The sequence below is a fragment of the Choloepus didactylus genome, chromosome X (assembly GCF_015220235.1).
Source record: "Choloepus didactylus isolate mChoDid1 chromosome X, mChoDid1.pri, whole genome shotgun sequence".
NCBI classification, from domain to species: domain Eukaryota; kingdom Metazoa; phylum Chordata; class Mammalia; order Pilosa; family Megalonychidae; genus Choloepus; species Choloepus didactylus.
The window spans coordinates 75,008,158-75,035,371 of NC_051334.1; the positions used below are offsets into that span (position 1 = coordinate 75,008,158).

The following is a 27,214-nucleotide window of genomic DNA, read 5'->3' on the forward strand; positions in this document are numbered from 1 at the left end:
TCACTCTTTGAAGCAGGAGGTAGCCTCCCCTCCAGCTGCTGTTAGCTGTGGCAGGAAAAGTACTGGTGCCAGTTGACAAAGCTGGGTTCAAGTCCTGGTTCCGTCACTTATTGGCAAGGCATTCCCTTCCCCAAGTCTCAGTTTCCTGGTGAGCAAACAAGAGCTGGCCCAGCACATCTCTAAGCTCTCTTCAACGCTCTGTGCTGCTGGGGTTCCTGAAAGACTTTCCTAGCCTCACAGGGGTTTCCCGATCTCTGAGTTACTGCCGGACAAATGGCCCCACAGGGTAAGAGTTCCCTTCTCAGCTGCCCTACCTCCCAAACAGAAAAAAATTATTTGCCACTCCCTCTCAGAGTTTGCTGACTCCATGATGGGAAATATATCAGAAAGGAAGAGAGGGTCAGGCATAAAATCTCATCAGAATTGTTCTCCCTCTCAAGACAGTTTATTTTCCCTTCAGAGAGAAAGCTTGGGAGGTTTCCTCATTCAAGGAAGTTTCTCCTTTCGAAAAGAAAGGGAAGAGAACGAGAACTCCCTCCTCCACCCCCTTCTCTTTTAGAGGAATATTCCTTTCCTGCTAGAGATTTCCTTTTTTCTTAGAAACTGACATCATACCCTGTCAGAGAAGTCCCCACCCCACCCCTCATGGTGGGAGAGGTTCCTTTTCATATTGAAATCCATCCCCTCCACCCATAACACAGCACAACACAACAAATGCAGAGCATCTCCCCTCCGTCCAAAAAAAGCCACCAAGAGACTTTCTTTTTTTAAAAATTTCATCCTGGTCCATGAGGGAACGTCATGCCCTCCCCACACTGAGAAATGCTAAACCTCTCATCTCCTTAGAAATCTGTTTTCTCTTCAAAGGATTCTACCAGTCTCCATTGGAGAGTCTCCAACTCCAGATCCAGGCTTTCCTCCCCAGGGGGCAGTGGTGGCACAATAAAGCTACCAGGGCTGGGTGTTACAGCCAAATGGGTGACACATTATTCTTGTGTCCTGTGACTCAGGGAGGTAGAAGAGACGGTCAGGCTAACCCCAGGGCTGACCCTTTCACTTGAGACAAGGAGACAAGTGGGGTTTCGTCCCTGCCACTTAGTAGATGCATGGTAGATACCAGGGTAATGAAGAAGGTACTGGAATTAGGAAACCTGCTTCTTCATTTATTAGCTATCTCCCCTTAGACACATTATACTCACCCTCTCCAGGTCTCAGTTTCCTCATCTGTGACATAGGGCTGTTAATAACCTCCTCACCTCTTTCCCAGGGCTTTTGTGAGAATCAAACAAGGTGTACTCAAAAGCTGTTTATAGGACTAAAGTGAATAGTACAGTTATAGAAATATTCCATTGTGAATTGTAACAAATGTACCACACTTATGCAAGGTGCTAATAATAGGGTGGTAGATGGGAACTCTCTATTTTCTGCATGATTATTCTGTAAACCTACAACTTCTCTAATTTAAAAAAAAGCTGTTTACAAACTGTAAATTAAAATAAGATGGCATCATAAGCACCCAGATCATGGCCTTGAGGCATGCTGGGAACTCCCGATGAGCTGGAAAGGAGTGAGGCTGATTCAGCTAGGCTGGAGCTGTTGGAAAGAACCAGCAATAGGGTTGGCTCCCTCCAGGGAGTGGACAGCAGTCCAAACAGCAAAGTCTGGTTCGATATTGCAAACTCAAGTGTGACACATTTAAGTGTCAATATTCAAGGGATCCGATCTGGGGGGAGAAAGGACCTTAGTGTTCTCACACACTGTTTCTCATGGTATTAGTGGTTTTAGGGACCTCTCTAGTCTTTTAGGGACATCTATGTGCAGAGATGACAGGAGCTGGGGGTAAAGGCACAGGGTCAGCTTCTGGATGGAGAGGGCTGGCTGAATTGGAGAGTAGTCAAGGCCTCAGCCAGCTGACTTGGGATTTCAGAGCAGGCTGCAGTATCCATAGAGAATTGGCATGGCAACCACGAACTGGTTCAGATGCCTAATCAGACAGCCTGGGCACACACAGTTGGGGCCAGAGGGGAATGTTTGATCCATTTACTGATTCCACAATACTAAAATGTCAGACCTGACCTATGCTAGAGAAGGGGCTATGAAATCCTACCAAGCTGGGCTCCCTCTGATTCCTGGACTAGGCCAGGCTAAACCTGCGGGGTCTAGTGGGGGAAAAAATGGGGGTATTCTAGGGAGGGGGAATAAGGCAGGGTAAAAACACACAAATGACTGAAAGGGATATGGTGTGTCTTCAGAATTAGGCAAATAATCTGCTTGTGGCTAGAATGGAGGATTGGAGGAGTGGAATGGCTTAGAGGTGAGATGGGAAAGATAAACTCTGACCAGCTGGTGTTGGGCCTGGTATGTTATTATAAGGGGTTCAGACTCTGTCCTATATGTAGTGGGAAACTATTAAGGGTGTTGAGCAGGGGAGTAAGTCCTTCACATTTGGGTGTTTGGAGGTTCACTCTGGCAGCTGCAGGGAGAATGGATTGGGGGTTGGAAAGACTAGAGGCAGAACACCCCGTTATGGAGCTACTGCAATAACCCAAGTGGGGCCTGTAGGACTGGGGCAGTGGCAGAAGGAATAAGAAGATGAGACAGGTGTGAGCCATTTTGGATGGAGAATCTACAACAGGACTTGATGTCTGAGTGTGGGGAGGAGGAGCCAAAGATAATTTGGAGGTTTCCTTCCCCTTCCTTGACTGGCAAACTCCTGATCCTTCAGAATTCAGCTCAAATGTCATTTCCTATGGGAAAACCTCAACTTTCTTCTGTCTTCCCCCTACCCAAGTCCCTCAGAGAGAAGTTGTCATCCCCTCCATCCTGAACTCCCATAGTACCTTGTAGGGTATGTCTATTGAAGTGCTGATTGTACTGTGCGGTAATTACTTGCATGTGCTTAATCCACAATAGGTTCAGCCTCATGAAAGCGTGGAGTGCCTTTGGTGTGATTAGAGCTGAGAATGCTTGGGATTAGGGATGGGGTGGTTGGAGTAGGAGGTGAGACTGGCACTGTAGGTTGGGGCCAGTCAGTGAAGGGTCTCAGAAACCCTGCACAGAAGTTTGTGCAGGAATTCAGCCTCTCAATTATCCCGTGCAGGCTTCAAAGTTATCCCCCTACTAGACCAACAGGCAGTTCTGCACTCAAAATTATAGAGAGACTTGTGATGATCTTGAGGAGATTCAGGTCAGGGCCACAACTGCACAAATAGATGTATTAAGATTGCTGGTGAACCATGGAAGAAAGGGCAGAGTGATTTCACAGTGGACTTCAAGGCCTATGGTAAGTGCTATATAAGTGGGTGCTATTTCATCTTACCAACTTTGCAATTCCCCCAGCTCTTCACCAACCCTCTTAAACACTGAGCTGAACTCTGTCTCACCTAATCAACATGCTCTCTTGATTGTCATAAGCTATGTGTGTGCTTGAAGAAGTGAGTCTGTATGTTTGCATCCATATGAGGCTGTCCATATGACCACGTTCGTATGTATGTGGGAGGCTGGCTGTAATTTTAATGAAAAGGATGGGTTTTTCTTTTCAGTAAGAATGCAGGCAGGTGAAAGGAGATACGGTTTTTTGAGCACCCAGTATATGCCAGATATGGTGCTAAATTAAGCACTTACATACCTGTTCTCAATAATGGCAAGGTAGCTCCTATTAGCCCCTTACTTGTAGATGAGGAAATGGAGGCTCAGAGAGGCTAAGCAATCGGTCTAAAGGTTGCACAGCTTAAAACTGCAGAGCTAGAATTAAAACCTAGGCCTATCCCAATCCCAAATCTGGACTGTTTCTCCAGTACTAAAGTAACCCCACTCTATGTATGCTGCCTTAGGAAGTGTTTCAAGATATGGTGGGGAGGTGGAAGGAGCTCAGTATGATGCGAAAGTATCCCTAAATATTAACCTGCCAGAAAACAAAATGTGCGTTTGGGACTCCTAAAGTTAAGGGAGAGAAATGGTGAAGGTTGAGGAAGGGGCTGCCCTGCACTCAGACAGAGAAGGGTGATCAGGAGGGAGAGGGCCAGTTTATGGACATCTGCCTGGAGCAGGATACAGAAATAACCCATCCCTGGGAAGCAAGACAATTTGGGGAGTGCAGGGATGGGGAGAGAACCTCTATCCCCCATGGCCTAAATCAAGATAAGCTTTTGAGACCTGCCAGCGACTGCAGTTGCCTTTCTCCCCCTTCTGTTCCCCCTCTGGCTTCCCTTCCCCATGCCTGAAATTCCTTGAACAAGGAACAAAGTCCTTCACTTCTCAATTAGAGAGAAATATCTTGAAATGCAGCTACCTTGAGGAATTCGCACCAACCACAATTCATTCATGCTAAAATATAATCAAGTAACCAACCAACAAGGCCCAGTAATTCTGCTGCCCAAGTCTTTTTCAAATCCCTTTCTTGTTCAGCATTCCCTTTGTCCCTGTTGCCTTCCTTTGGACCTTGCAATAATCTCCTAACTGATAATGTAGATAAAAAGAACTACTAGGCACTGTGCTAAGCGTTATCTCCTTACCATTCATGAAGGTAAGCACCATTATTGTCCCCATTTTATAGATGAGGAAATTGAGGCCCAGACCAGTTAAGCAACTTGTCCAGGCTGCACAGTTAGGAAAGAACTCATGCTTGCCAGATGCTAAAGGTGAAGCCCATAACCACTTCTGTGCCATATCGTCTCCCCATAATTGGCCTCCCCTGTGTTTCTCCAGCACCCGGTCTTCTTCCCTATCACCCAGACACGCTAGAGTCATCTTAAAACATGAAACGTGTCTTGCCAGTTCCCTGTGGAAATCCTTTGATGGCTTTTCACTGCTTCTGGGACAAAGTATGACAGGGCTAGAATGCCAACCGTCCCTGTTTGCTGGTTTCCCGGGATGCAGGATTTTCAGTACTAAAAACTGGGCAAGAACCAGGCAAGCAGAGATGGTTGGTCACCCTGGCAGGGCAGGGCATGGGGTGGCATGGCATTCAATGCCTTTCACAACCTCATCTTTCCTTCCATTCCCAGAAACACCTACAACTTTCACTATGCCCTCTCTACCTTTTCTCCAGCTCAACTTCCCTTCCTTGAAGACATTCCATGTTCTGTTATACCTACTCACCTTTGCACACAAGGTTCCCTGCACTTCTATTCTGCCTGACAAACTGCTGCCCACTCTTCATGAAAACCCACCTCCCATGTCACCTCTGAGGTCTTTCTTGAACTTCCTTGGGGGAGAATGGGAAACAATTACATTCTACTCTGCTTATTTCATTGACATGTGAATCTTCCCCAGGGTCAGAACTAGGGTAAGGCAATCAAGACACCCAGGGTGCAAAATTTAAGGAGGCCCTTACTCTGGATTGTGCAAGTGCCAGCCCTGTGCTTATACAACCCTGAGCACAAGAGTCTTCTTAAATTCTGTGCCCAGGGTGCCTCAGTTGCCACACCCGAGTCCCAGCCCTGATCCTTTCAGACTAGGGACTTCTCAAGGGCAGATCCCAAGTTCTTACTCATGTTGGCATCCCAAGTGATGAGCACAAGAATGGACACAGACTAGAAATCTTCTTAAATGAATGACATCAGATCCTTCCCTGTTCAAATAGGGGAAGGAGGTATGAGAGCCAGATGGCTTTGGGCCCCGCTGAGGATGGGAGCAGAAGGCAAATGTAATAGACTTCATCTTGGCCTGGCCTATGAGGACAGCTTTTCACAGGAGGTTAGGCCTTTAGCATCTGGAAAGTTTGGGTCTTCTCCTACCTCTCTGGTGCCTCCCTCTCAATTCCTTTCTCTGGTTAGCTGGAGATATTCTTCAAGGTACCATTTTTTCTGGTCCTCTCTGTCCTCACTCTCTGTTTTTCCCGAGTGATCTTGTCCACTTCCAGAGCTTCAGCTAGGAGCTCTTTGCAGATGATTTCTAAATGGCCACCTCATCTCTCTTCCAAGCCTCATCTGCCTTCCCAACTGCCTAGAGTAGGTGGTAGCATCTAGCATCGATATTGCGCTTTCATATCCATTTTCTCATCTGACCTTCCCAACAATTCTGTGAGAAAGTCAGGGCAGAATATGAACCCATTTTTTAGGTGAGGCTCAGAAAGGTAGCAGCAGAGCTATGATTAGAAATCCAGGACTGGGTGTTCTTTCTGTTATGTCATGTTTCACGGCCTACCACCATGGGTGTCTCAATGGAGTCTCGAACCCAATATGATGAAAACCTGAACTTATTATCAACCTCTGCCCACCCTGCTACTCACACAAAACAACAACACACAAAAGCAACAAAAAGAACCCTGCCCTTCTGTTTCCCATCTTGGTTAAAGACATCATCACTCTCCCCATCATCAAGGCTAGAAACCTCGGAGTCAGCCTCAATTCTTCCCTCTCCCCAAACTTCCACTTCTACTCATTCATCAAATCCTGTAGACTTGACCTTCAAAATATCTGAACTGTATTTTGAATCCATCAGTCCATCTTCTCTTCTTCCCTATACCCACAGCCCCAGTTGAGGCCCAAAGTATCTCTCTTTGCCACATTCTACTCCTTCCACACTGAGTCTCCCAGCCTTTAGAACTGCCTCTGCCTGCCCCCCCCCCCCATCCTTCATATTGTTCTAGGGATCTTCTACTTATAGCAACATATCTGATCCTGCCATTCCCTGGTTGGAAAACAACCTTGCACTTTCCTACTCCTATGCCTTTGTGCTGGCTCTCAGTACCGCCTACTTATTTTTAAAAAAAACACATTTTATTCTGAAATTTCAAACTTAGAGGACTGTTGCAAAAATAATACAAAACCCATACAGACAACTCCAACATACTGTCCCCCACCCAGATCCCCAGATCCTCCAGTTTGAACATTTGGCCACCTTTGCTGTATCATTCTATCTATTCATCTAGCAATCCATCTATTTATCTACCTATTCATTCTCTGAGAATTCGAGAGTAGGTTGTATACATCATGCTTCTTGAACACAATACTTCCATTTACATTTCCTAAAAACAAAGATATTCCCTTTGTAACCCAGGGACAGACCTTGATTTCTTGAACTTGATAAACCTTAAGCACAGTTATCAAGTTCAAGAAATCAAGGTCTGTCCCCGTAGTGACATGCATCAGGACTTCATTCTTTTTTTAGGGCTGGATAATATTCCATTGTATCTATATAACACATTTTGTTCATCCATTCATCTGCTGATGGACATTTGGGTTGCTTCCATCTTTTGACTATTTTGAATAATGCTGCTATGAACATTGGTGTACAAATATCTGCCCGAGTGCCTACTTTCAATTCTTTTGAGAATATACCTAGAAGTGGGATTGCCAGGTTATATGGTAGTGCCATGATTAACTTTTTGAGGAACCACAGTGGCTGCACCACTTTACAACGTCCCAGGGTTCCTATTTCTCCGCATCCCTGCCAGCACTTAGTATTTTCTGTTTTTCTTTTTAAATAGCTACCCTAGAGGGTGTGAGATGGTATCTCGTGATTTTGATTTGCATTTCCTACTTACTCTTCAAGGCCCAGGTCAAATCCCATCTTCCCCTCACCCAACTTCCCTAGGAACTTGAAATCAGTTGCTTCTTTCTTTGCTCTCCCAGAACACCAGATTATTTCATTCTGCCTGTATTATGGCTAATTGTGTACTGGTCTGTCTCCTCCCTGGCCTGGGAGCCTGCTGGGGGATAAGATCCTGGTCTTATTAATCTTTGTCTTCTCTAAGGCATGTAATCCAGGGTCTTAAAATAGTAGGTCCTTAATAGATGGCTGCTGAATTTTTTTCCTGAAGTGTTTGCAAACTTGTTATAAAAAGGACCATATCCCTAGTGGAGTCATTCAAAGAGGTGCTATCATAGGGGTAAAAAAATGATTCTCAGATTGAAGTGGGACACCTCATCTTAAACTTTGAGAGACCTGAAGTTATCCAACATCACTCCTCTCTATCCCTCACCCCTCCAAACACCATTTCTCCCTCCCCTAGAGGAGGCAAAAGACAATTTTAACTCTTTATTTGAAACAAACAATTCCAGAGACAGGTTAGTCGTGACAACAGCTTCTCACTACAACACGAGGGCGGGCACGGCTCACTGGAGGGACAGGCCAGGCGCCTCAGAACAATATATACAATTTAAACAGTGGCTAAACGGATGACAGTTATAAAAACACAAAAGGGAGGCCAGGGAACAGCAAAGCCAACAGGGAAAGAACCGGGCAACCCCTTTGCCGGATGCTAATAGTTTTCCAGGGCTACAAAGGCAAGATGGGGAAGAGGAAAGAAGTGTTGGCAGTGGAGGCAGGACCCTTGCCCACAACTTCTCACCTATCCTTCCACTGCAGATCCCATCCTGCATGGCCCCGGGCCCCCCTCCCACAGGCTTGGCCTGGCTCTTATGATGAGGGTGGGGGGTGGGGAAAGAAGTGGAGTGGGGAACCCAGCCCCAGCCCGAAGTTGGAAGGTAGTTTTTGCTTTGGGAGCTCTGCCCATTGAACTAGAAGGGGGCTAAGCGTGTTGACACCATGGCTCATGCCAACCTAAGATGGCTGAGAGAGACAAACACATAAACTGGGGGGGGGGGGGGGGGGGGGGGGGGAGTCTGCTCCCCATACTTAAAGAATCATTCTCTGCCTTTGAGGGGGGAAAGAAAAACATTTGGAAGTTGTTTTTTTTTTTTAAATCGCAGCACCAAGGGTCGGTGCTCACAGGATGCGGGGAGCAAGGTGGTGAGAGGGTTCCAACAGCCAATTATCTCACGGGAGGGGAAAAGTGTCTAAGCCCTGTGTTTTAGGTAAATGGTCCCCTCAATCCTTTCATAGTTTCTTTCATACCTTTCACACAAGACCCTTTAGTGTGGTACTGGGGAAGAGTAGAAAGGGAAGTGGGCACAGGGCAGAGAAGGCAGCTGGGTTCTTCCCTGGGCTAAACCTCAGAACAAGTGGCTTCACCTACATGGACTGGGTCAGGAAAACCCAAAGCCAACAGGACCACCATAGCTACTAAACGCTCCACCCAGAGTCTGGCCCCAGGAGAAGGTGTTCACTCTGAAGCATAAAGAAAACCAGCTAGCTGGTTTTTGCCCATCGCTGGCAGACCAGCCCCTGAGTACAGAAGACTGGGGCCCTGTGGTTGTCAACCCCTCTTGCCAGGGGTTCTTAGGGAAGGCAGGGAATGAGTGAATAGAAAGGGATAGTCAGGGCCCTTCAGAATGAGTAGCATTGGTTCCTGGGCCGGTCACGCCGAGGAATGTGGCCACAGGACAGACACTGGTGTGAACGATGGATACGGATGGCACGTGGGCTCAGTCTAAGTCTTCCTCCCCAGGACGACCCAGTTCCTCATAAATCTCACGCACAGCCAGAATGCGATTGAGCATGCTTTCCAACATGCTGCGGTCCATGGGGATCACAGAATACCAGAGAGGTGACTCAGCGATGCAGGACCGCTCGGGTTGCAGGTAGAACACATCGTTGCGAGTTCGGAGGCTTTCCGGACTACAAGGACAGGGGGTGGGGATGGGAGTGGTAGGACAGGAGATCAGTACCAAGGTAAAGTGGGTCCCTTGGGTCCCCATGCTGATGCCATTCTTTCAAACCTGCCAACTCACCATTTGGAGAGATAAAATTCATAGAACTTGACAGGACAGCGGAGGGGGTTCATGCGGTTCTCACGCTGCTCTAAGATAGGGGCTTCTTCTTCCCTCTTCCGTTTGCCGGGCCCAGTGTCTGGAGAGGAGGCAAATGACCCAGACTCATAAGAGCACAGCCCCAAGGAGCCACCTTCAACATACAGTCCCGGGCATGGGGAGAGGGGCCTCAGGACACAAAATGCAGTCTCAGAAAGAACTAAGGCAGAAGAAGAGTCAGTCAGTCCCTCCCCCACTGCAACCAAACATCCTGCAGGCGTGTGGTTCTACAGCCCTCTCTGGTTCTCACTGCCAAAGTCTCTCTTTATCATTTCTCCCAAGTTGATTTCCTGAAGCGATGATCTCAGAAATTACACAAACTGACAAAACAGAGCCTGTTGCCAGGTTGGGCTTGCTTTCCCAAGTAGAGAAAGCAGTGACCCCGGCCCTCTGTCCAGGTGGAGGCTCAGGTCCAGAGAAAGGTACCCTGGAAGCTGCACTCGGATGGGCCAAGGATTCCAGGGCCAGAAAGAATGACAACTAAGGCACAGTTCCTGTTACGCCCAATAGCAAAGAATCATGGAAAGCCTGTCACTCATTCGGTTAACTCTCACCTGCAGCCAAACACACCCAACCGCTTCCTACCTGTCCAGTTCTCCACCCCTCTTCCAAAGAAAAAAAAAGTAGGCAAGCAAATAAATTGTCTTGAAATGAAGGAAGGAAGGAAACAAGCAGTTGGGTGACCTCCTATTTATGCAACAGCCACTGCCTGTCAGACTAAAGGCCTGGCCTTTTTCACCTTTTTTGCAAGCACAGGAATAGAAGGACAGGGAAGCTACTGGCCAAGGAGAGGACTGACCCAGCAGTTATGGCGGGACATGGAAAGGGAAAAGCAGAAACGGGGTGGGAAAAGCAAAGGAGGGGGCAGCCTCCTACCTCGCCCTTTCCTCTGGCGGACTGGGGCATAGTAGCGGATGCTCACCACCTTTGTGGTGCCCCGTGGGGTGGTACACTTGCGGGATTGTCGCACCACATTGGTGAAGGAGAGCTGCATGTGTTCCTCTGCTGTCTGCAGCCCAAAAAACTTAGTGTTGAAGAACATGAGGGTGTTGAGCAGGACAAAGGGCGAGTAGACCCCCAGCTGCTTACACTCCCAGAGGTGCTCTTCCTCCACTCGGGAGAACACCGTATCTGCAATGGGCAAGGGGGAGAGGCCTGTCAGGAGTGATCGATTGCCCAGATCACTGGATTGTATCTGCTTGTAAGCCTCTACCACCCAATATTCAGTGTACCTGGATGTATCTGCTTGTAAGCCTCTACCACCCAATATTCAGTCCGTGACCACCCATCTAGAAAACCCTGCCTGATAACTTGCTACACTAGATAGCAGGACTGGATTTTTTTTTTAAGCGTCTCAGCTGCATTTTGGAGCTTCCCTCATCATCTTTGAGTTACAGGCAGGTAGTTGCAAACCTCAAGGAGCTCCCCCCCCCCAACTTCTTGCTTTCTCTCTTACTTACCACCCAACCCCGTACCATCTTTTGCAGTCCCAGAGAGAGCTCTTCAGACCTAAGTCTTAATTCCCTCCTCAGGTTCAAGGATAGGGACTCCTGCTCTTCTTGCTCTAAACCCTGAAGCATCCAGTTACATGCTCCTGCCCTCAGATCCCTTATGAAGAGTGGCAGACCCAAACAGCACAAGACTCTTGGAATGGTGTATTGGAAGGAGGGAGGAAGGTACGTAGGGGTTGCTAAGTCTCTGTTCCTTACTATTGGGAAGGAGCGTGGGCTGCCAGGTACTCAGAGACTTGTTGAGCTCTTGAACGAAAGTCAGGTAGTAAAGGTCAGTGAAAATGTTCACCATTCGGTTATTTTCCAGCAAGTACTAGAGAAAGAAAAACAAAGAGACATACAGAAAGCCAGACTCTAGGTCCTAGGGGAAAGGCAGTGACGCTGCAGGTCCCCAGCTTGTTGTCCTTGATAACCAAGAGATGATGGGAAACGGTTTCTTGATTAGGTGACCCAGAGTGCTTCTGCCCAGGTATACCCACAACTCTCAGGTACCACAGCTTTGTTGTGAGGAGGAGGCTTGGGGATGTCACAGCTAGTTCTTCAGATGACCAGACCCCTTTGTCATGTAATACATGGCTTATCTCTCCCAGTGGGAACTGAATATTACCCTCCACCACTCAAGGCGCCCAGCTCTACCCATCCCTCACCTCCTACCACGAGTTTGGGGATTAAAAAGGGGACTTGGATAGCAATGAAAACCCTCCTTGGCCCACAGTCCTGAAATGCAGCTCTGATTTTAGAAGAGCATCAACACCTCCTGTTGTTTTTTGAGCAGGAAGTTGAAGGCAAGCTGCCTGCTTGGGGTAGGAGACAAGGTGAGGAACAGGGAGTGGGACAAAATCCTTTCAGGCGGGACCCCATCTGCTATGTTGAGCGTGGCAACGAGCGAGGCGGTGTGCAAGGGGTACCTGCTGGATGCCAAGACACAGATAGTAGATACTGTCAGGTTCGTATCGTTCGCCGTTGGGTCGGGTGATTTCTCTCACAAACTGGGCCAGACCGTAGTTGAGCTCAGCAGCTGAGCAGGCCAGAATATCCTCTTTGATACGCATAGGTTTGGCTGTGGCGATATGGGGTGGAGGTGGATGGGATTAAGACAATGCCACATGGAGAATTTCCCTGAGCTCCACCATTAACCCTTGCACCTCTTACTCACACCTAGCTCCTGCATAAACCCCATCAGTTACGAAAAGAGCCCTCAGCCCTGAAACCCAGACTCATCTCCCTTTATTCTACAACTCCTCCCCATTTTCACAGGGCACCCCCTTCAGGGATCACACCCTCCCTGATCACTCCTAGACATCATCAGCTGAATCACAGCTCCAGCCTCTCCTTATCCTTCTCCTTTTTCCTCCTCCTCCTGCCCCATCCTGTCCCTGCATGCCTCTCTCCTGGGGTACTTACGGCCAAAGCGCAGCTCATCCCCCTTACTAGTCTCCCCATTGGCGTATTTCGACTGCACCCAGCACTTCCAGGCATTGACCCCATATGAATAGTTGAGTCCAGTACAACTAGGCTGGCTGCTCATGGAGTCCCGGGAACAGCTTTCAGAGAGCACCAGCCGCTTTTGACCCTGATGGGGAAAGAAGGGAGGGGTGAGGGGCAGATGAAAGACCAGGGGCACCACGGAAGCTAGTCAGGATAGTGTGTGTGTACCACCAGGAGACTGATGTAGGAACCCAGCAAACATCTACAGCACACAGCCCACAGGAACTGCTCTGATGATGATTGTGAACTGGGGAGACACCAAAGTCGGGCTATAGCTCAGTATTCACAATGTTGGAGAAAGTAGGTTAGGGAAGGTTAAGCTAAGGCTGTTGGCTCGGCCAAGACAGAATCTCCTCCCCTTTGGGCCTCCATCCTTCCCTTGTGGCTCCAGGAGTCCCGGCCCTCACCTTCCTCATGGTTCGGGGAAGGTCCTGTTCAGTAGACACATCCTCAGGCCCCACCAGACCACAGTCAAAGAGGAAGTCCACACTGGGGTTAATGTCCAAGGGATCTAACAGAGGGGACAGAAAGAAGAAATCTTTTTTAGGCTCTCAACCCTGTACTCCTCCTGCCCCACCCCTGCTACTTGCCCGCTTGACTCAAGGTGAGCCTCTCAGACAGCTTCGCTTTATTCAAGAGGAAGCTATACCAAAAACATGCTCAGAAGTCTGAAATAGTGGACCTGTCCTGGTAGCTCTGGCGCTGCTCCCTGTGAGAACCTTCTGTTTCAGGGTCACAAAGCAACACTGGTCAGGAACACTCCTTCCCTGATGGCACGAACATGACTGTACTCAGCCAGCATACTGCAAATCCTACTCACTCTTGGGAAAGTCTGCCTCCAAGTCTTGCCCAGGCTCATCTAAGACGTTGGCCATCTTGACAGCCATGGCCAGGACATCATCTCGGGCCGGCCCAAACAGGTCACAGTCTTCCAGAAGTCCCTCTGCGCTCTGGTTGCTCACGAGATCTGGGAGGCCAAGAAGTTGGTTTCGTCATCGCAGCTCCTCCCCCGCACCCTTGCGGGACTGTCAGGGGCCATTCCCCACTATTGCTCCATTCCACTAGGCACCTAGCTCACCACTCGCCACCTCGAGGTGGGGACAGACCAGTACCACCTTGTTCCCCACCACCACCACCCTGTGCTGTTGTCCATGGCATACCACAGAGGTCAGATGAGGCTTTGTCTAACTCTTCGGCTTCTGCAATCATTTCAGCCATAGCCAGGATGTCAGCCTCCAAAGGATTGGAAGGGATCTTCACCTTCAGCTCCTCAATGGTCTCCACAATCTTATCTGTGCTCTCCAAGGTGGTGGGCAGGAACATGGGCACAGGCACCTGAAGACACAGATCCAAACTAAATGCCAAAGCACATGAGGAGAGTGGATGAGAGTGAGGGGAAGAGGTGGGTCTCAATACCAGAAAGGGTGAAGGAAGACACCCCCCAACCCCTGCAGAGGAAGGGCAGGGAAACTTACCGGAATAGGCATTGAGAAAGGCACCGGGACTTTCTGGCAGTACAGATGCATAGGCACTGGCACAAAGATGGGTACTGGAATGGGCAGCACGATCACCTGTGGCTTCCACTCTTCTGCCGATGAGAAAGGGTTCCTCTCAGAGCCCCTGCTAGATGGAGCACATTCTACCCAAGCGACCTGATGCTGTCTTGTCACTCCCAAAAGCTCTAACACAGGCCTACTGTCACCCCGCTGCCCTTGAAGCAGAGCTCGAGAGACAACTCTGTGGTTCTAGGACAGCCACATGCATCATGCTTCAGCCACCAAAGAAATTCCCGTCTGGCTCCCAGGCATGGGGGCTGGAGGCCTGGGACAAGGAAACACAGCCTGTGATGTCTAGGTTCCCCTAGCTCACCTGTCTGACTTCCTTTGGACTTCATCTCCACCTTGCAGGAGACCCCCCGATTCTGCATCAGAGGCTTACACATGGCAGCTTTGTTTTTGCGAGGTGTTGCGGGGGGCGGTGGGGGAGGAGGAGGAGTGGGAGCAGTTGGAGCTGATCGGGTCTTAGCAGGGAGCTGCAGAAACAAAGGAACAGTAGTGCTGCCAACCACCTTCTCCTCTTCTGAGATTTTTATCTTTCCCCCTTGGCTTTGGCCCTGACCTTGCCCAGATTCCCATTTTCCTCTGGGGTTCTCACTGTGCTGCTGTTCTCCACTTTGGTTTGAGAGGGAGTCTGGGGCTTCAACTCAGAAGACTGACCTGCAGATCAAAACAAACAAACGCTCTCATCCAGAGAACCAGCTCTCCGTTTGCCGCACCTCTGTTCCAGAAGAGCATCATGAAGAGGCACACCAAACATAAATGGGGAGTCTAGATTTCCCCTCCTGGGCATCCCAGGTCCCGTGTTCTTGAGGCCCCAGAAACGATTCTTTGCTCTTGGCTACCCTGGAGAAGGAAAAATGTTATGCCTTTTCCAATATCCCACAACTTGAGACTTTCCATTCAGAGAGCCCTCAGGAGTTCGGGATCCCTAGAGTTACCAAGGGGTGAAGTAACATTCTAGCCCCCAACAAAATTCTTCAGTCTTGCTAAAGGTAAAGCATACCACCGACACTTCCTTCTCTCTGAAAACAAGAATCATGATAATCTCAGCCCTGATGCACTCCATCCGAATTGGGTAAACACGCCCCCCCCCCCCCCCCCCCAAAATATGTAAGACTCTTCCTAGTACTTGCAGGGTCCAGAAGCCAAAAAAAGACAAGTAAAGGAGGGGCAAGATATGCCTGGTAGTGGTGGTAGGGAGGGGAGGGGATCAGGCTTGTTCTTTGTTCTGCCCAGGCCTACCTACTCCAATTCTCCTACCCTCTCTGTGTTACCATACTCTCTGTCCCTGGCCCAGGCTCTGGCAAAGGATGAGGTGAAAGCCTGAGAGGAAGGAGAAAGGGGGTAGGCCCAGGATTAGAAGATTCCGGCCCAGTTCTAACAGTGTGGGCTCTGGACTCACTGTTCAGGAGGCTCTCGGGCCCACTCTGGGTATCCAAGTTGGGTTGGTTCTGTTGGCTGTAGAAGCGCAGCAGACACTGCTGGTTGCAGAAATGACGGATCTGCCCACGCCAGTGGATGGTCTCCAGCAACTTCCCCTGACGCTTACAGGCATGGCACCGGGCAGCCTGAGGGGGTCAACAGGATGGTGAGACCTGCCTCCCTAAAATGCACTGGGCACAGTTTCCCCTGATACAAACCAGGCTTCCCCCCTTGAAGATTGGGTCTGCCCCACCACCCCCATCCCAGAGCTCTGCCCATACCCTGATCTCCCAGCCCAATAGTCCATGCTCCCTACTGCCCTCATTCCCTCCTTTCTAACCTGCCGGCCCTCCTTACCTTGCAATACCACAGCAGGTACTTGCTCTTACAGTCATCACTGCAAAAGTCCCAGGTGCTGCCATCCAGTTGCTCGGTGACTCCGCGCTGGCAGGTCTGGGAGCAGTAAGTACAAGTGATACAGCACAAGCCCAGTTTCTTAGTAAAGTCCTGTTTGTACAGCAGCACACAACCTAGAAAGAGGGGGAGAGGGAAAAAAGAGAGAGAGAGAGAGGCCAGAGACACCACCTTTTCAAGGTGCTGCACCTGAAACCTCTCTCTAACTGCCCCCCACCCCCATCCCCCACAGCCTTGTGCCCAAAGCCTTAGGCTGAGTGGGGATATAGCCTCCCTGAGCAGAAGACTCTGCCCTACAGACAGCAGCATCCCACCCCTTCCTTCCTCCCTTCTCCACCATTCTCCATGGCTGCGAGGTGCAGGGCCTCCTGGCCTTCCGCCATCTCCTTACCTTCACTGCAGAAGCTCTTCTCCACCCCACTGAATCGGAGTTTCTCATGCAGGAGTTTCTCTTGCCGGCAATGCTCACACTGGGACACCACACCCCGAAGCCGCTTGAAGTCCTCGCAGCAATCACGGCAGCAGAACTGGAACACCTGGTCCTGGGGTGGGGGCACAGGGCAGGGAAGACAGAGCTGTACCATTTGGGCCTGACAGGAGCCCAGAGGAAGGAACCCCTTCAGACAGATTCTGGAAACGTGGCAAAGACACGGGGGCTGGGGGTGAGGGTAGCGGGGGTCTTACCTGCCAGTCCAAGACCTCAGGCTTGCCACTGAAGAGGCTGTGGCAGTAGTGACAGCTCAGGTGAATGCCCCCCTCAGGGCTTGTGCGCTGGAGGGAAGGAAGACAAGTAAGGGAGGGGCAAGATGTGCCTGGTAGTGGTGGTAGGGAGAGGAGGGGGTGAGGTTTGTTCTTTGTTCTGCCCAGGCCTACCTACCCCAACTCTCCTACCCTCTCTGTGTTGCCACACCCTCTGTCCCTGGTCCAGGGTCTGGAGTACCTGGAATTTGGTCCAGCAGCTGGGGCTGCAGAACTGGTAGACTGTGCGATCAACCTTGTTGTAGTAACAGGGGTCAGAGAGGCTGCGGCGGCAGAAGCTGCAGGGTCGGGGAGGGCCTGGGGCACAGAGAGAGAGAGAGAGGGAGAGACAGAGAGAGAGAGAGGGAGAGACAGAGAGAGAGAGAGAGAGAGAAAGAGAAAGAGAAAGAAAGAGAAAGAGGAAGAGAGAGAAAGAGAGAGTACACAGAAGGTGTAAGGCAGTGCAGAGATGGAACAAGAAATTCACAGGAAAACGTCGTTGGGGCCGAGGTTGGGCAGCAGGGATCATTTTAGAAGAAGGGAGTATGGGAGGTAGAAGGAAGGCCAGCAGGGGTCTCAGAGAAGAGGGCTTTGCACCTACCAGTGAGCCCTGCCTGCTTCACTTTGTAAGAAGTGGTACAGCACAGGGAACAGAACAAGCTGGTCTTGCCATTACGATCCACATGTGATAGCATCTCAAAGTTCTTACACAGGGTCTTGCACCAGACACATGGGTACACACGTGTGTTTTTCTGTGAGGATGGGGAAGGAGAGGCTGAGGCTGGGTTTGTCCCTTTGCTTTTATTTTTTTTTTTTTTAATTTTTTAAACAGGAAATATTTCAGGCATACAAAAAAAGTATAGATGAGGATATAACAAAGACCTGCGCACCCACCAGCCAGCTTAAAAAATAAAACATAACAGATACAATTGAAAGCCCCTTGATTATTATTATTGTTTTTTTATTTCTCCCAACCCTCGACCCATCAGGCACCTTTATTTATCACCCAAGAACCGCACCCCCTTCCACAGCCCTCTAATGCACTACTCCCTCGGCCCCACCTTCTTGTACGCCCCCAAGCAGGTAGTGTTGCAGAACCGCTTTTGTTGGCCCTCATGGAAAAGGAGCTCGGGCCCAGGGCTTCCGGTCTTGGTGTAGATGTAAGCCCCGCACTGGTCACAACAGTTGGTTTTCAGTCCCTTGTTGGCCCGGAATTTGGAGAAGCAAGAATCGCTGCAGAGCCGGTGGACCACGCTGCCGTTGCTGACCTCGTGCAGGACCTGCCACACACACACATATCTTGAGCCAAGGCCCACTCGCTACCACCCACCCCGACGCAAGGACCTCCCTCCGACCTCACCCTAGACCTTTACAGCAGACAGTGGGCCCAGGGACCCCCCAACCTGCATATCGGGCTGCCGACTTGATGGTGAGGTCCTGGGAAGCAAGGAAGGCTGGCTGCACACATCCTGGAGAAGCTCTATCCTTGAATATGCTCCCTCATGATGGCTGCCTTTCCTCCCCACTTGCCTTTTCCACAGGGCCTGGCCCCTGCAGCCCCGGATTTAGAGGGGCAGGGCAGGGCTGGCCAGGCTCTGTAAATCAGCCCCCAACCAGGCTTCCTCACCTCTCCAGTCTTCTGGCATATGCTGCAGCGGGTGGCATCGGCGGGATCCCCAGACTGAGGGATTGGGCGCTGCTGCTGGGCCTCATACAGGGAGAGGCAGACAGATGTGCAGAACTCATGGAAGGAGCCTCCTGAACCAGTCTGTGCCACGACGGAGTCCTTGGTGTTCCAGATCTCCCTGGAGGTGGGAACAGGTTGGCATATTCACTCGGTTACCACCCTCTCATTTCATCAGCTTCCTCTCCTCCTGCAGGATCAATGACCACAGAGCCAAAGACTCTCTGATCCCCCTCCCTAAATGGCCTCTCTCTCCCACGGCTCTGATCTGCTATGTTCTTTTCAACATTGCCTCTCTTCTTACCCACAACACTCAGTCTGATCCCTCCCTGCCCCAGGCCCTAGGACCCCCACGCACTTCTTGCAGAAGGTACAGGTCTTTTTGCCCGAGGGCCTCTTGGAGAAAGTTGTGAGGCAGGATGAGGAGCAGAAGAGCTGAGGCAGCCCCTTGCGCTGGTAGGCTGTCTGCCCCTTCTGCAGTGGTGTCCGGCAATGAGCGCAAGTCATCTTGGTGCTCCCTGCAGAGCGCCCAGCCCTTTGTGTCACGCTGGAGCGTAAGGACATGCGAGGAGAGCGCCGGGGCCGGAAGGGCACAAAGTCCTCATCGTTGGGGTCATCTACCATGGCGTCAGAATCCTCATCTGACACTGGAACTGAGGAAGTAGAGGGGTGGGAGGTTGGGGGGACAGTGAGCAAAGGCCACCAGCCAGCCCAAGACCAACCATCAGTCAGCTTAGCCAGGATTCTGGGATACCACTGCCCCCATACCCCCATGACACTGGTATCTTAAGCGACGGGTGTCCCTCTCCCTTAGTTACTCCCTAATCTCCCAGGGGAGGGAAGGAAGGGCTCTAAGTGAGAAGATTCAGGGGATAGGGATGGCACAGTCAAAAGACGAAACCCTCCCATGCTCACCGCACTTGTTTTCAATTTTTCCCACTGTCCCCAGTTCCCATGCCAACTCATAGCAGAGAGAGGCAGAACGCTAGACGTTCTCTGCCCTGCCACCTCCCACTTTCTGCTCTTCTCCTCACCCAGAATTCCCAGGTTACACTTCCTTAAATCCTACTCACTGCTCTCAGTGGAATCCACAACCTCAGGTTTTGGAGGCTCTACTCTTCGCACGCGCTCGCTTCTCTTCTGTACCTTGGAAACAGGGGAGAGGAGGAAAGCTGACACCAGGGGCAGGCTAATGGGCCAGCTGCACTAGCACAGGGTTGGGGAGGCGGGGGCGAGGTATGGAGATGGGAGGGGGAAGGGAGAGTAGGGACCCTTGGCCCAGCCCTTAAGAGGAGGGAAGAAAAGGAGGCTGGATTTTCTCCTGAAGAAGCAGTAGATACAAGAGCTCCCTCCCTCCTCTTCACTCCACTCACACACACACACCCTCCACAAAACAGCATCTGGGAGGGAAAATGAAGGGGTTGTCCTTCCCAGAGCTATAGGGAGAACCAGACTCCTTCCACTCCCCTCCCCCCCCCTCACCCTCTCAGGCGGCTTCTCACTCGCCTTCCCAGTCAGACCGTCTCCTGCAAAGGAAGCAGAAGGCAACCTAAATGGTGAGCCTGCCCTCACCACCCCCACCCTGCCCCAACCCCCCCACCTCCCATTTCTGGGGAAGAACTTACTCAAAACTGAAAGGGAAAACTCGAGTGTCTGTGGCTACTGGGGGCCCCTCTCCAGGTTACCTTGGGCTCTTTACTAAGGGGGCGGGGTGCAGCTACTCTATGAAAACAAAAAAAAAATCCTACCCTTCCCATCAGCTTTTCTGTCCTCAATCGGTGGGTAACACACCTTTCATCCAGAATCGGTTTTACCAACAAAAACAAATGCAACCACCCAAAGGCAGCAAGGGGGAAAGGAAGCATAAATGTTTGGATAGGTTCCTCTGGCCTCAGGTGGTTGGTTACAGAAAAGCCCCAGGCCCCTGGTCACAGCCTGGGAGAGGCACAGCGCTAGCATTAGGGAGGAACTGGAGCTTCTCACGTCCAGGCTGCCCCTCCCACCTCAGAGACACACTGCTAGACCCTGCATATCTACCATTCCCCTGAAATCCTTAAGCTCTTGGTGGCTCTAGAATCCAGTTGCCATTCATCAACCCTAGAAACCCCACTCCAATTTAGAATAAAACAGTTGCAGAGATTCTAGAATCTAAATCCTGAGGGATGGATTCTGGCACCAAAAGCCCACTAGGGTAAGAAAAAGGGAAGCTCTCCCACCAAAACCACTCCCCCCAACCCACCACCCTGAGGTCCCCCCATCCCTCTCCCCTCGTCCCCTGTACTTCCTCCCACCCCTACTTTCCTTCCTCTTCTTCACCACACCCCACTCCTCCCTCCCAAACCTCTGACTCCTTCCCCCCACACACCTCTACTCTTCCCTCTCTATCTTCCTCCTCCTCCCCTGCCTTCTTCCCCAAAACACAGAGCCACTCCTCCTGACACCCACCCTCTCTGCCCAGCCTCAATTCATCAGCTGATTAGGCAACCTACCTGGCAAGGAAGGGTGTGCAGGGGGGCTGGGGCCCCTAGGTTTGGTCTGAGAACCGTTGATTCCATCCCCCAGAGTCTCTCCCACCGAAGGGCTGGGGGGGCCATTGGGGCTCTGTGGCTGCCCTCGGGGAAGCTCCTCCTCCTGCCCAGGGGAGCCCCTTCTCCCCGAAGTTATGGAAGTGGTCTCCTCCTCATCAATATGGGGGGACTGCAGAGTTATTGGGGAATCTGGCGCCAAAGGCTCTAGTAGCCTCCGGGGAGAAGAGGGATTTGCCCCAGCCCCTGGGTCAGGTGGCACCACCTCAGGGGTCTGGCCCCCTGGTCCAGACTCTAGGGTCTGATCCCCTGCATCCCATGCAAGGGTCCCCTCAGGACCATGGTCTACCTCTGGGGGGGAAGGGGCTTTATAGAGCAGCCCCCCCAGCCCCAGTAGCTCAGTGGCTCCACCTAGGACTCCAGGATCTTTTTCTAGACCAGCAGGGGTATCAAGCAGGTCCAGGGCTCCAGAAGATGGAGAAGGGCCAGGGGGGACCCATCCCTGAGTCGGGGCAGTCTGTGATTCCAGCAGATCTTCTCCAAATTCCATGTCTACTGGAAGGTCTCCAGCCAGGGGCTTCTCTGGCAGGGTCAATGGGTCAAACGGACTGGGGAAATCACTGGGGTCCATGAGGAAGGCTGGAAATGGGCTGGAGATCAGGGTAGAAGAAGGTGCAGAAGAGGTGGTCTTAGCCAAATTCCTTCTTATGGAGGCTCTGAGACACACCCCACCATCCACTTGGATTTCACATGAACAGCCCCCACCACCACAACCGACAAGCATTTCCACAGGCTTTAGTCCAAATGACCACTCCCCCCTCCCCATACAGCGCCCCCTGTGGGGAGAGGCGTTCCCCGCCCTGGTCCTGTGCTCACACTCGACAAGCCAGTGGGTCGTCCCACCCGCCCGCTTGCCCCCCCACTCCCGACTGCAACTCACACTTCCCCTCCCCCCTTACCTTTTACCCCCCACCCCCAACTCGGCCTTAAGAGTCTCCCAGGGCCGTCGCCACCAGGAGCTTTTCCCGCCCCCGCGATCTCAGTTTCTATTTCCTTCCCATTCCCCTAAAGCCCCCCAGTTCCCCAGTCTTTACCCACCCTGTCTGGCCCCACTCCCCCTCCCCTCGTTGCATGGTCTTCCCTCGGCCCTTCCCCCGCCCCCACAAACTGCCCTTCCTAACCCCTCCCCCCCCCAGTTACCTTTCAGAGTCGCCCACTTCCTCAACCCCGTCCCCCCCTTTCCTATTGCTCCCCGGGTCCTCCCTTCTCCTGTTGCCCACCCCCCACCTCAGGCATTTACAGGAAGACATCTTGGAGCTACGATCTCTCCTTAGACCCCCCTCCCGGCTACTGCGAGCTCCCGCCTGCAGGTTCGGTTCGGCTGGATCAGGCCCGACCCCTACCTGCGGCAGGGTTAGTGTAACCGCTACAAGCCTAGAACTGCAGACAGCGATGGCCCCGCGCTCCTTCTCCACCTCCCTCCCTAGCAGCCGGGACAGGGGTCGCGGCCCCTTTAAATGGCAGCGCCGCTCACAGCGCCCAGCGCTCTGCACCAGGCGGGCGGGCGGCGCCAGCAACCAACCCCATTGGCTGGCTCGAGGAGGGGGCTCGCGAGACAGCGCCGGCCCCCGGCGCGAGACTCCCAGCCCAGTGGCCGCCTGGAAATTGTGGAGTGGAGTTGAGGCACTGGAGCTGGAGCTTGAGCCCCCGCCCGGGGCCCCGTTAGTTGAGCAGGAAAAGATAGCCTCTGGAGCTTTGAAGCCCGCCCCCGGGAAAGGCGTCGCCCCCTTTCCACCAAAGGGCCGAATACACTAACCCACAGAAAACAGAGATCTACGCACCTGCTTCCCTTACCTGGCCCAAGAGTCTGGCCTCCGTCACACCCGTGCCCGCCCTACCTCCTGGAGCCCACTCTACCCGTGATCCCCTCCTCTCATTCAAATGGTTCCCGGTCCCCTCCCCCTCCCCGTGTCTCTCTTCGCTTCCCACTCGTGTTCAACCCCCCGGCGTCCGCCCCCCCCCTCAGCAGTCCCTACCTACGCCATGCAGCAGGCGCCTGCCAAGCTTACCCTCCCCCCATCCCCACCTCTCCGGGGCCCGCCCCCTGGGCGACTGTTGGGGTAATGAGTGACAGCAGAGGGTGGAGGGAGGCAGGGACCCAGCCCTCACGTGCCCCTCCTCCCCTTGTCTGCAGCCTCGGGGCCCCCCTAACCATTCTAAGAGTCGTAGTTATGGAGCGTCTTAAGCTTGGTCTCCAGCCACCCAGGGCGGGTTAAATGGCTCTGGCTCAGTGACAACGTCTATGCAGTAACCGTTACTGCCTGATGACCGCAAAAAACAGGCCCTGCAAAGACCCCCCACACACACACACACACACTCCCTCAGCGGTCTTAGGGTAAGTTCTGGGATCTTCTTCCTAAGTCCTCCTGCAAGAGCTCCCTGCATTATCTCTGGAATAGTTTTCCTCACCAGGGCCGATAGCTCTCCTCCCTCCCTCCTGTCTCTCTCTCTCTTCCACCCTCTCTCTCCCTCTATCTTTCTGTCCTTGTCTGTCTCTTTCTGCTCTCTCTCTCCCTCGCGCGCGCTCTCCCCGCCCCCCCGTCTCTTTTTGTCTCCGTCTCTGTCTCTGCCTCTCATATGCACGAACACGCACGCGCGCAAACACACACACGCACTCACACTCACACACGCTGTCCCTCCTGGATGGTCCTTAACATGTGGGTGTGGCTGGGGTTGAGGCTAGAGAGGTGGGGTGGGGGGAGGGGGTACTAGCCTTAGGCCTAGGGCTTTAAACATGTGTGCAAGGATCCTTTCTCAGTCCTCATTATAATAGTTAGAGCACTTTACAATCCCTACTTCCCACCTTCCCTCCCCAGCCTTCAAGGGGAGAGGGCTGAGATACTCCCGGAGGCTCAGGCAGGAAGGGAGTTCCACCAGGGAACTTGTAGGCTTGGTGGCTGGTGGATACTCTAGCCTGCCTCTTTGCCCTTGGGCCTTTCTTTCTTCCCACCCTAAACCTCTCCTAGCTTTATAATCCTCTAGTTTTATCCTCCCTTTTCTCGTACTCTTTTTCAGAAACCTTATCCTTCCTAGCTCTCCGCATGGCCTTGAGGTTTTCTTTGCTCTTTCCTATCTACATGTAGAGATAAAAGCAAGAGCTTTTTTTTTCCTTTTAAATTTCACAAATTCAGCTTTCTCCCTATCTTAACCAGTGTTCTGTGTACCCTTCTCCCACCTTCTGCTTGTTTCTATGTCCCTGTCCCTCCCCTTTGCTTTTCAGCTTGTTCCATCTCAGTTGGGTCACCTAGTTCTTTTGTGTTATCTATGCTCCTCATGCTTGGATCCTTTGCTGCTCTGGTTGTGGAGAGTGCCTGGTGACTAGCTTTCAAGCTGAGAGAGAATCAAAAAGGGCAGTTAATGGGGTATTATTAATTCTAGAGCCAGTGTGGTGGAGTAAAAAGTGCTTGTGTTCTAGAGTTAGCTAAACCAGGATTCTAATATCAACTCTGCCTGCTTTCTAGCCAGGTAACTTTGGACAAGTGACTTGTCAAGTCACTGAGGTTTACTTTTCTCATCTTTAAACAGAGGTGAGGAAACCATCTAAGTGTCCAATAATAAGGGATGGGTTAAATTGATTGAGTTACTTTCTTAAAATGTATGTTGTCATGAACAATCACACTTTGAAAAACTAATGACATGGAAATACTCATGATAGAATGTTAAATGTCAAAAAGGAGTTAAAATATCCTCATTTTATAGAAAAATTCTATTTTTACATGTATGCACGTGAAGGGTCTGGAAGGAATTACACCAAAATTTAAAGAGTAATTATCTATGTGTGGTGGGAATATATATGAGTTTAAAAAGTAATTTTCTATGTTCAAAGATTGTGGTGATTAATGCACAACTATGAACAACTGTACACTTTGAAGGACTGTATGTTATGTGAATATATCTCAATAAAATCGCATTTAAAAAATTAAAAAATAAACAGGAAAAAAAGTGATTTTCTGCATTACTTCTCTTTATTTATTTTCTAAATTTGTCCACTGAACACATATTGCTCTTATAATCAGAAAAAAAAATATTTACATTTTAAAATGAGGATATTAACACCTACTTTGCAGGGTTATTGGAAGGATTAGAAATAATGTGCCAGGCACACAATAGGCTTTCAATAATTCATTTTCTAAGGAGCCAGTGTGCATAATAGAAAGAGCCTGCCCTTTTCAGACGGAAAGATGAGGGTCCAAATCCTGATTCCATCATTCAGTACTTATGGGGCTACTCTGAACATTAGTGTCCACAAATGTAAAGTGGGGATAATAATACCCCATAGGCCTCACACTCACTAGAGTGGCTATTTTTTTTTTTTTTTTTTTTTTTAAGCAGAAAGTAATAAGTGCTGAGGAGGACTTATTGGTACATTGTTTGGTGGGAAAGTAAGTGGTGCAGCCGCAGTGGAAAACACCTTGGCAATTCTTCAAAAAGTTAAACAAGGAACTACCATATGACCCAGCAATCCCACTTCTGGGTATTTACGCAAAATAACTGAAGGCAGGAATTCAGACAGATATTTGTACACCGATGTTCATAGCAGCATTAGTCACAATAGCCAAAAGGTGGAAGCAATCCAAATGTCCATCAACAGATGAATGCATAAGCAAAATATGGTATATACATACAATAAAATATTAACCTTAAAAAAGGAATGAATTTCTGACACATGCTACTACATGGATGAACTTTGAAGACATCATGTTGAGTGAAATAAGTCAGACACAAATGGATGGATAGTGAATAATTCCACTCATATGAAAGAGCTAGATAAAACATGAAAATTCACAGAGACAGAAAGTAGAGTACAGGTTACCATAGGCAGGGTGGGGAGAGGGGGAATGGGGAGTTAATGGGCGAGGGATTTCTGTTTGGGGTAATGGAAAAGTTCTGGAAATGGATGGTGATGAGGGCAGCACAACATTATGGATGTGATTAATCCCACTGAATGGTATGCTTGGGAGGGACTGAGATGGGAAAGTTTATGTTGTATAGATGTTACCACACACACAACAAAAGAACAACTAAAGAGACAATGACAAGTAAATGATCCTGAATGGGATCTAATAATGGAGGAGTAAAGGCCCAAAAGAACATTACTGGGGCATATGAAAAAATTGGATTATAGATTATAAATTTTATATCAATGTTAAATTTCTTGAAATTGATAACTGTACTTTATTACCTAAGTAAATATCCTTATTCTTAGGCAATATACATGGGAGTATTAAGTGTTCAAGGAGCATGCTGTATGCAACCTGCTCCCGAAGGTTTAGAAAATAGAGATATAGGCAGATAGCTAGATGGACTGATAGAATGATACAGCAAATGTGGAAAAAATGCTAAAAGTTGGTGGATTTGGGTATCTAGGTGTTGGAGTTCTCTGTGTGGGTTTTGTGTTAATTTTGCATCTGTCCTGTAAGTTTCAAATCACTTCAAAATTAAAAGTTAAAGAGAAAAAAAAATAATACCTCATAGGGATGCTGTTAAGTGAGATGTGACCCCTGCCTGACATATTGCAGATAGTCAATAATACTGGTCACTATTATCATAAAAGAAATATCTGGTTTCATGCATGGCCTAGGACTTCACACCCTGGAGCCTTCATATTCTTAAAATACCCACAGTTGAAAGGTTTGAGTATGTATCAGCCACAGATGAAAGGCTCTAACATAAAATGGGCTAATATTTAGGGGGGATTGGGCAAGAACATGGCCTGTAATTCAAACACTCTCATTTTCAGCCTTGTTACCTACAGTTATTTCATAGTACTCAATTCTATTACTTGTCATTCAGAATTTATAAAGCACCCCTAAAGTGCGGTAAGCAGTATAAGGCATGTAAAAAGCTCAGACTTTTTTTTACATGCTTGTATGTGCACAGGAAATCTCTGTAGAAGGATACCAAAGGGGCTATATATTTTTTTATGATTACAAACATATAAATAAATGTTAATTGTAAAAATTTTGGAAAGCACAGAAAACTGAAGAAGAAAGCAATAATCATATATCCTAGCACTACTGCTATAACCACTACTAACCTTTTGATATATACTCTTCCAGTCTTTTTCTTCATTGCATATATATTTTTACAAAATTAGAATCATTTTATATGGCATATTCTATAACATATCTGTAATGGCTGTATATATTATTCCATC

The 27,214-nt window shown here is 49.9% G+C and overlaps 1 protein-coding gene across 6 annotated transcripts; it reads right to left on the minus strand.

Annotated features, from left to right (window-relative positions):
• Positions 1-8,565: 8,565 nt before the first annotated feature.
• ZMYM3 (zinc finger MYM-type containing 3) lies at positions 8,566-23,084 on the minus strand. Of its 6 annotated transcripts, none has more exons than XM_037821843.1 (25): positions 23,034-23,084; positions 20,962-21,647; positions 19,955-19,998; positions 19,546-19,618; positions 18,831-19,125; positions 18,416-18,593; positions 17,850-18,068; positions 17,390-17,540; positions 16,991-17,106; positions 16,735-16,821; positions 16,442-16,592; positions 15,994-16,166; positions 15,617-15,782; positions 14,774-14,871; positions 14,525-14,687; positions 14,131-14,243; positions 13,816-13,990; positions 13,476-13,622; positions 13,063-13,166; positions 12,572-12,740; positions 12,076-12,227; positions 11,366-11,480; positions 10,533-10,787; positions 9,579-9,696; positions 8,566-9,465 (listed from the first exon to the last, which is right to left on the minus strand). In XM_037821843.1, exons 2-25 carry the CDS (start codon positions 21,626-21,628, stop codon positions 9,273-9,275), a joined length of 4,122 nt encoding a protein of 1,373 aa, XP_037677771.1. In that variant the 5' UTR covers positions 21,629-21,647; positions 23,034-23,084; the 3' UTR covers positions 8,566-9,272. The 6 variants fall into 6 exon arrangements, with proteins under 6 accessions (XP_037677771.1, XP_037677772.1, XP_037677773.1 ...); XM_037821844.1 differs by lacking the exon at positions 23,034-23,084 and adding an exon at positions 22,852-22,990; XM_037821845.1 differs by lacking the exon at positions 23,034-23,084 and adding an exon at positions 22,839-22,859.
• Between the last annotated feature and the right edge of the window lie 4,130 nt (positions 23,085-27,214).

Bases quoted from the DNA above. Each gene is read 5' to 3' on its own strand.
- ZMYM3 (XM_037821843.1), bottom strand. From the start codon at position 21,628: ATGGACCCCAGTGATTTCCCCAGTCCGTTTGACCCATTGACCCTGCCA. The intron at 14,688-14,773 runs GTCAGGGCCAAA...TTGTTTCTGCAG, and splicing joins AAAATGGGAATCTGGGCAAG to CTCCCTGCTAAGACCCGATC. The intron at 14,244-14,524 runs GTGAGCTAGGGG...TCTCATCGGCAG, and splicing joins GTCCAAAGGAAGTCAGACAG to AAGAGTGGAAGCCACAGGTG.